The 9,643-nt window shown below is 36.6% G+C and overlaps 1 protein-coding gene across 1 annotated transcript in view; it reads left to right on the forward strand.

Annotated features, from left to right (window-relative positions):
• Positions 1–8,076, forward strand: part of LOC117119852 (translation elongation factor 2-like) — a 12,027-nt gene extending 3,951 nt beyond the window's left edge. The window contains exons 5-13 of the mRNA XM_033264825.1: positions 1,540–1,773; positions 1,950–2,063; positions 2,179–2,513; positions 3,390–3,528; positions 3,706–4,077; positions 4,731–4,940; positions 6,264–6,446; positions 6,742–6,874; positions 7,517–8,076. Of these exons, the coding sequence (XP_033120716.1) occupies positions 1,540–1,773; positions 1,950–2,063; positions 2,179–2,513; positions 3,390–3,528; positions 3,706–4,077; positions 4,731–4,940; positions 6,264–6,446; positions 6,742–6,874; positions 7,517–7,713 (1,917 nt within the window). The 3' untranslated portion in view covers positions 7,714–8,076. The remainder of the gene's footprint in view (positions 1–1,539; positions 1,774–1,949; positions 2,064–2,178; positions 2,514–3,389; positions 3,529–3,705; positions 4,078–4,730; positions 4,941–6,263; positions 6,447–6,741; positions 6,875–7,516) is intronic.
• The last annotated feature ends 1,567 nt before the right edge of the window (positions 8,077–9,643 follow it).

Here is a 9,643-nt window from a genome sequence, read left to right on the forward strand (position 1 = left end):
ATTCAACATAGTGCTTGATTGTTTTATTGAATGATCAATAATAAACAAGTATCTATGGAAGTTGTGTTGGAATAAAACCCACAATCTAGGTATTTAAGAAGGTAAAAATGTCCTATAAAAACAAATTTGTGCAGGGCCTAGAGTGGGATCAGAATGCTTAGAAGCTGCCAACTGTAGGCCTAGGCCCCCTCAGACTTAGCTGCGTAAGCCTGTAGGCCTAGCCTAGGTCTAGTTTGTGCCAGTGTAAGTAGTACCAGTGCAATTATATAGGAATTTTGGTCAACCCCGAATTTACGAACGACTCTGGGCCGTGCCGTACGTAAATGAGGGGTTCTACTGTACATGTTACGTGTGAAGAGGGGCGATACTTGGGTTTAGTGTGATGTGCTGAAACGGTATGTTTTATGTGATTTGTTCGAGTGTATTATTTGCTGTTGCCTTGAAATTGATAGTGGTGGCTTGATGTATGCATTTGATTCTGATAAATCCATCAATCAATCAAATAAACTTCCACAACCATAAAAAATATACATGAGAAAAGTATTCAGACAAGAAACAATAAGTTGAAGGGAATGAGACTACATAAGTTAATTTTATTTTTATTATTTATTTAGGCACACAATACATGTGCCAAGGATTGTCAATAGCGAATATATCACTGTCCTACTTGTAGGTGACAATCCCTTACACAAGACAAACATACACGTACGATGCTTTACACAAACTAAATCTCAATATGAGATAAATCTCAATATGAGATTTAGGGAGTGGAGTTGTTTTGGTCATGAGAAAAAATCCTGCAACACGGACAGGAGTTGAACCCAGGACCCTGGGATTGGAAGGCAAGCATCTTAACCACCAAGCTTTTCAACTCCACTCCAAGGAACAGAGTTAAAAAAATGAAGTATGCATGATAAGAATAATTAATTTAAAAAAAGTCATAACACTACTTCAGATTATATAAAAACAAAATATAAAAAGTCCAGGTACAGTATAATGAATATTATTAAGAATAATTGATACAGTAGATGGTTCTTAAATTTAATTATAAGAGTATTATATTACAATTATTTGAATAAAATCTTGTGTTGTGATGAAGAAGTTCAGTAGCTTTTGTGTATAGGTTAGGTATATGAGATGGTAAATTTTTGATTGATAAACAAAACAGACGCCAGTTTGGAATTTATTAGGTCATACCGGTATATATTAAGAATAATAAAATTATAAAAAATGTTTAGTGACAAAAATGATTTATGTTAGAACAAATTGCCGTTGCCCAAGCAGAATGAACATTAAAAATTAATGTTGGTCAGTTCAATTGTTTGTTTTTAAAATTAAGACCATAATCCTAGGCTTAATTCTGGTCAACCATCGGTTGCCCCATGCATATTGTTTAGGTGGGGGGAAGGGGTGTAGGAATGTATATATTGTATGACTTGGACAGCACTTTCTTTGCTAAGTGTTATTGAATGCTCTTCTGTATTATAATGTAATTTGTGACTTTCATACAGTAAAGTTAATTTAAATTGTATGCTTTAGGTTGACACCTCAAAAGGAACTGTTGGATTTGGTTCAGGGCTTCATGGATGGGCCTTTACACTCAAACAGTTTGCAGAGATATACAGCTCCAAGTTCAAGATTGAACCTGCCAAGTTGATGAAACGTCTCTGGGGTGACCAGTTCTTCAACCCCAAACTAAAGAAATGGGCCAAGGTGGCTGGAGATGGCTACGTTCGTGGTTTCAATCAGTTTGTCTTGGACCCTATCTACAAGGTTGGTACTAAAACATGTTTGCGTACCCAGTATGGAAAATAAAATCCCCTCTTAATTATATTAAGTATTAAAAATTTATCTGAGATATTCTTGAAGGCTAATAAGGGATTACTATTGGTTAAAGCGGGACAGCCTTGCAAGTTAAAAAGAATTATGAAATTAATTTTTGTTTTTAGATGTTTGACGCCATCATGAACTTCAAGAAGGATGTTACACAGCAATTGATGGAGAAGCTTAATATCAAATTGACAAGTGAAGAAAAAGATCTTGAAGGCAAGCCTCTACTTAAGGTGAGAAAAAAAAAAGGTTCTGCTTATTTAGAGTCTCATTTGTTGCTGTACAGTAACCTTCCATTAATGCTTCTGATTCAGAATGTAGGGACTCATACCCTTTTTGTTTGCGCAGGTTGTGATGCGCAAGTGGCTTCCAGCTGGTGATGCCCTACTCCAGATGATAACAATACATCTACCATCACCTGTCACCGCTCAAAAATACCGAATGGAACTACTCTACGAAGGACCCCATGACGACCCCGCTGCTCTTGGTATCAAGAACTGCAACCCTGATGCACCTCTGATGATGTACATCTCCAAGATGGTGCCAACTTCTGACAGAGGACGATTCTATGCATTTGGCAGAGTCTTCTCTGGTACTGTTGCCACTGGTCAAAAGTGTAGGCTTATGGGGCCCAACTTTGTACAAGGCAAGAAGGAAGATCTCTATGTGAAACCAATTCAGAGGTAGAGAACATACTCGTGTCTTAAACCACACACCTTAATCCACATACTTAAAAGCCCCATTCCCAACAAAATTACGCTATAATAATTTTCAGGAAAAATGCATATAGCTTAGCAGTGTTGCAAGGCCTAGCCTAGCAGTGTTGCTAGGCTACTGTTTCAGACGCCTACTGTATTTCTTCACCAGTAGATTAGACCTATCGCAAAATGAAACCTAGAAAATTCATCCTTGTTTAAAATCAAATTTGAGTCTTATTTTGCATTTTTTTCATGTTTAGGAATGTCTAAATTCAGTTAAACTAGCAATTCTGTACTATATTTATAAATCTTTCTAACATATAAAAACAGATTTTTCTTAAAAATTGAGATTTTGCTGGGAATGGGGCTTTAAGCTACACCCATAACACCCATCACACTTTGTAATGTGTAATGTGCTCATAATATTTGGACAGTTGTCACATCTAGATTTTCATTGAATCACACAATTGAGAACTTTGCAGTTATTCAACTTGGAAAAAAATCATAGTTGTTTTCTTCGTTTTAAAAATTACTAATAAATAATGTAATGTCTTGTTTAGACCCTTCGATTGGCTAGTAATTGAAGGATCTTATATTGAATTTTATAGGGTTTATTCCCATATTTCCTCAGACTAAAGGAATGATACTTTAAATCCATGAACAATTAGTTGATGACTAATTTAATATACAGTGACAGGGACAATATAGTTTATTTCAGTGTTGTTTTATGTCAGGAAGTTCCATAGGAGTGATGTCTTACTCTACCTGACGTATTATCGCACTTACTGAGTATTCACTAATACTCAGTAAATTCCCAAATACTTACAGAATATAATAGTTTATCTTTTGTGATGTTTATAGGACTGTACTGATGATGGGACGTTACATCGAGCCGATTGAGGATGTACCGTGCGGTAACATTGTTGGTCTTGTTGGTGTTGATCAGTACCTTGTCAAGACCGGAACCATTACAACCTACGAAAAGGCTCATAATTTGAAGGCAAGTTGAGTGAATAGAACTGTGTACAATTGGTTCTGTTGAGGCTTTAGATTTATAACAGTTTACGGAAAATTGCATGTTTTAAACGAGTTAAGCCTATGAAGGAGTATTACAATTGATGTTTGTAAAAGAACGCATGTTGTTTAATTCACTTTAAAGATGTATTTTCATCTGCAGGTTATGAAATTCAGTGTCAGTCCTGTTGTGCGTGTTGCTGTTGAGGTCAAGAACCCATCTGATCTACCAAAACTTGTGGAAGGTTTGAAAAGATTATCTAAGTCTGACCCTATGGTCCAGTGCACTATTGAAGAATCTGGTGAACATATTGTTGCCGGTGCCGGAGAACTCCATCTGGAAATCTGCCTAAAAGATCTGGAAGAAGATCATGCCTGCATTCCCCTGAAAAAGTCGGACCCTGTGGTCTCGTACAGAGAAACTGTTGAGAACGAATCGGACAGGATGTGTTTGTCCAAGTCTCCAAATAAGCACAATCGTCTATTCATGAAATGTACAAATATGCCTGATGGTTTGCCAGAGGCCATTGATAACGTAAGACAAAGTTGATGTACTTACAGTACTTAGCCTGGATGAACTAATTAATGGCCTACTCTCTCTCAAGTACGAACATCCCTCATAAATAAAGTGAGCAGTAGCCACTGGCACTATACTTGAACATCCCAGAAACCCTTAATACTTCCTTATTTGAAAACATAATCTTCCTGAAATCCTGAATAGGCAATTAGGGTTTATCCAAGTATCTCGCTCATAGTCTACCAACATCATTATTGATTTGTGTAATCTTTTCATAAGTAAAATATTGTAAAAATTGAAAAAGATGTACAAGTCCTGTTTTATACATAAATGTACAGATTTGCTACTGGATATTGAAGTAGTAAAACTTCATTTATTCACAAAGCACAAATCAAGAAATACAATGCTGTTTTTCATTATGGCCGTCAGATACCTTATTTACAATTAATAAATTACACATATTGTGAAACTTTGTTGTGCTGAAACCAATGTTGTTTTCAAATTGGCAGGAGTACTTTAAAATTTATAAAATCTTCATCTGATTTTTACGTATGGTACAGTAGTTTGGTGACTTCTTATAAAACTAAAAGTATATATGTATGTATATACACATACACTCCAATCTGCCATACTTTATATTTTTGCATTTATTCTTGCATTTATTCCTTTAGGGTGATGTCACTCCAAGAAATGATCCAAAGACCAGAGCTAGGTACCTCGCAGATAACTTTGGTTATGACCCAACTGAAGCACGTAAAATCTGGGCATTTGGACCTGAAGGAACTGGTCCAAACTTAGTAGTCGATGTCACAAAGGGAGTGCAATACCTCAATGAGATAAAAGACAGTGTTGTCGCTGGATTCAACTGGGCAACAAAAGAGGTAAGTAGTTTTACATGTTATAGTTCTTTTTAGCCTCTTGGCCCACTGTTGCTTACCATAGCAAGGCTTTTGATTTTACATTGCTTATTTCTCATGTTCATACATGATGCTTTATCCTTACCACAATGTACAGGTAGCTGTACCTTCTGTACCATAATGTAGAGGTAGCTGTACCTTGATATACAGGTACCTGTACATACATGGTGCTTTTTCTGTACCATGGTGTACAGGTAGATGTACCTTTACGTGTACATACATGGTGCTTTATCTGTACCATGGTATATAGGTAGATGTACTTGTACATACATGGTGCTTTATCTGTACCATGATGTACAGGTAGATATACCTTTACTTGTACATACATGGTGCTTTATCTGTACCATGGTATATAGGTAGATGTACCTTTATTTGTACATACATGGTGCTTTATCTGTACCATGGTATATAGGTAGATGTACTTGTACATACATGGTGCTTTATCTGTACCATGATATACAGGTACCTGTACATACATGGTACTTTATCTGTACCATGATGTACAGGTAGATGTACCTGGACCTGTACATACATGGTGCTTTATCTGTACCATGGTATATAGGTAGATGTACTTGTACATACATGGTGCTTTATCTGTACCATGATGTACAGGTAGATGTACCTTTACTTGTACATACATGGTGCTTTTTCTGTACCATGGTGTACAGGTAGATGTACCTTTACTTGTACATACATGGTGCTTTATCTGTACCATGGTATATAGGTAGATGTACCTTTACTTGTACATACATGGTGCTTTATCTGTACCTTGGTGTATAGGTAGATGTACCTTTACTTGTACATACATGGTGCTTTATCTGTACCAGGGTATATAGGTAGATGTACCTTTACTTGTACATACATGGTGCTTTATCTGTATCATGGTATATAGGTAGATGTACTTGTACATACATGGTGCTTTATCTGTACCATGATGTACAGGTAGATGTACCTTTACTTGTACATACATGGTGCTTTATCTGTACCATGGTGTATAGGTTGATGTACAGTACTTGTACATACATGGTGCTTTATCTCACCAGCATGTACAGGTAGATGTACATACATAGTGCTTTATTTGCTAACTTAGTAATGACCCAGAAATGACATTTTAAAATTTAATTTTCACCATTGCAATTAAATTGCAATGTTATCAAACAGGTCAACTACTTAAAATAATACAATTTTATAAATCTCACCTACAACTAAAATACATATAATGAATTTCACACAAATAATTTTGCAGTGCAATATGTTAAACAACATTTGTTATGACTTGTTACACAGGGTGTCCTCTGTGAAGAGAATGTTAGGGGTGTACGCTTCAACATCCATGATGTCACCCTACACACTGATGCAATTCATCGTGGAGGTGGCCAGATCATTCCAACAGCAAGAAGGGTTCTGTACGCCTGCATGCTAACTGCATCTCCCCGCATCTATGAGCCTGTATACCAAGTAGAGATCCAGGTGAGTGCTTGTAGTTTAGTGGTTTGCCAATTACATTAGTGTATTAGATATTTTTTAAACAAAGTTTAGCTTACCGTGCTAATTGGTTTGTCCCATGCAAATGAGGTGTTGGCCTGATTTTGAGTAGCGAAATGCGGTTAACTGCATGTGATGCAAATTGGGATGGGTACCCAAATTCCAGATCGGCACTGAAGACCTGCTTGTGTGCATCCTGTCTGCTTTCTTATTTATTATTTTTTTGATGTAGTTTTTTTTCTTGAAATATTATAAAAAGTTATTTATTTTTAATATTTAGTGCCCAGAAAATGCTGTTGGTGGTATATATGGTGTATTGAACAGACGCAGAGGTATGGTAGTGTCTGAAGCCCAAACACCAGGAACTCCCATGTTTGTTGTCAAAGCTTTCCTTCCTGTCAACGAATCATTTGGTAAGTCTGCTTACTCATAGCAACTGTGTCACAAGATCCCCGCACATTTTTTGTTTAGCTCTTATTCTAGGAATTCTTAGCTGTACAGTAAAAATTGCTGGAATTGTTACCGAGAAACTGTTTGCAAGTTGATATGTTAGTGATAATTTGTGTGATGTTCGTCAGTACTTGGATTCCACTTAAAACGCTACATTTGTTGGAGAGGTCCGGACAAAATTTACTAGATGCTGTTTTGCACAAAAGTGAAACATGTCATCATTTATGTTTTAAACATTATATTACACAAACTGATGCATTTAAATTCTCATTTATTTTCCTAAAGTTAAACAAGAGACGTTAATTTTTAATTATGCTGTTACACTATGGAAAGATTATTTTAAGAACTAAATGCATATAATATGATTAATTTTGTTTTCCTGGTTAACTGATGAAAATACGATTTAAATTTAAGAACTTGCGTTCAGGGAATCCTGTCACACAGATTTTTTTTTTGTTTTTTTTCTAATTTCCTTGATATTGTATATTTTGTTTCATTGTATGGGCATGTTTGTATATTGGCAATATATGAAATGTGTAGGGATACGGGTAACAAAGTGTGTATTGTTTTGTCGATGCTATTTATTATTATTTTTATATTTCCAGGTTTTACTGCAGATCTTCGATCCAACACTGGAGGGCAGGCATTTCCACAGTGTGTGTTTGATCACTGGCAGATTCTACCAGGAGACCCTCTTGAGGGAGGCAATTCCAAGGCAAGCACTGTACTCCAAGGGATCCGAAAAAGAAAGGGATTGCCAGAGGTTATGCCCGCGCTTGACAAATACTTGGATAAACTTTAAACAACGCTCTTAATAAGTTGGCGCTAAAACCATACTTAATATAATGATGGCTAGTTTTCTGATATGCTAACTTATTCAAATAAGATAATTTAATATTTACTGATTTTAAGAGATGACATTTTTTATGTTTTCAATGTAATTATTCATGCTATATTATGTTCAAGGCACCCTTAAACTGCCAATGCATTACACCAGATATGGCCAATACAGTGCATCAGAAGATCCTCAGATGCGGTAGAAGAAATAAAAAATTATTAAGTCTATTCACATTAACAAAGTTGAGCATTATGTGGGATATCAGAAGCATTCTAAGTAAAGATAAGTGTTATAAGAAAAAAAATTAATAAAGACTGGTACAATAGACAAGTGTTTGTATTGCATGCATATGTTGTAGACAAGAGTTTTATAACTTTTGAAAGCTGTATATTTTAAATACCATCAGAAAAAATTAGAAAAAAAAAATTTTTTTAGGTGGAGTTTTTCAACAAAAAGTTGTATTCCTGAAATTTGAAAACATTGTAATAATAATATAGGGATTAATACTGTACCACACCTTTTGTCAAGGGATACAACCTCCATGGGGAGTATTAGTCGTGCTTGCAATATAATGATGATACAGACTAACACATGCAATGCCACATCATCCTACCAGGTACCCATTTATACTCCTGGGTCGAGAGAGGGAAACATAGGTCAAGTGTCTTGCCCAAGGGCACAAGTGAAATTCACGGCAAAGATTCGAACCTCCGACCTCAAGGTTAAGATACCAAAATGCAATGGCTGCTCCAACCGCTCCCATTGTATACCATACATAGGCAGGCAGTAGTTAGTAATACAAGTTATAAAATGTCTTGCTTTAAGTATGGCGTGTAGATCTCACTGTTGCCCGGGGTAACCGACAGCTGCACGATACACCCGTTATTTGCATTGGTTTGCACATAGGGCCTGTTTGAGCGAAAAAATATTCATGCGATTTACTGGTTAATTTACCGGTACACACTTTCTAAAACTGCTCGGACACTAGTCTAATTACCTTACCATCTGGATTATCCGCGACAATTTTGACCACCAAATTGTTGGGTAGAATACCATGTATGGAATGACCATGGAGCCGGAGGTTTTGTCCACAGCCCAGCGCTAAATTAAATAGGTTACGGCCCTGGCATGGTTGCAGCTCTCCTTCGTCTCATCACACATGCACGACGAAATCTAAATTTAGTAGCATAGCTTTATTTTAGTTATAAGTTATTGAGCTACATTATCGTTCCACCGTGCCGCACTGTGTGTACGTGGGCCGTTTATAGCAGCAGTAGCAAGTAAACCAAAATGGGTTGTTGACCATGGGATAAGTTGAAATTTACTTCCGGAGTAGTTTCGTTACATGTATTTACCGTGAGCTAAAACTTGCTCGAACGGTCGACCACCCGGTGAAATAAAAGGAATACGGTTGGCGTTTTTTGCTCGAACGGGCCCATAGTTCATTATTTGCAGTGTGGATTGGAGTACATAGAATGTCAATACTAGAAAGGAACAAATTGCAGTTGCACTATAGGCGTCGGTTCAGTTCCTGAGCTCTGATTGGTTGCGCACATTTTTCCCTTCGCAAAAAGTAGAAACAGTTCGAACTACCAATTTCGAAAACTCCGATAGAAATGTGAATACGCATTAACAACACTTTCGAGCAAATAAATTCGCTTAGTGGAAAACTGGCTTATGGTTGGCACTTCATCGCAACGGACTTGTCTTAATTTACTGATTTAAATATCTATGATCCATGCTGCAATTTAGGTACCTATTTCAAGTGGCATCACCAGCAGAGGATTACATGTGGCAAGCTATTGGTCAGAGCGAGTCTCCCTTTGGTCATGCCTTGGCATACATTATACGCTCATTATAGGGTTAGTCTTTTATCTTTTTATTCAAAAAGAGC

This window comes from Anneissia japonica, unplaced genomic scaffold, assembly GCF_011630105.1.
Source record: "Anneissia japonica isolate Jap-2015-1 unplaced genomic scaffold, ASM1163010v1 scaffold724_len3256291_cov202, whole genome shotgun sequence".
Taxonomy (NCBI): domain Eukaryota; kingdom Metazoa; phylum Echinodermata; class Crinoidea; order Comatulida; family Comatulidae; genus Anneissia; species Anneissia japonica.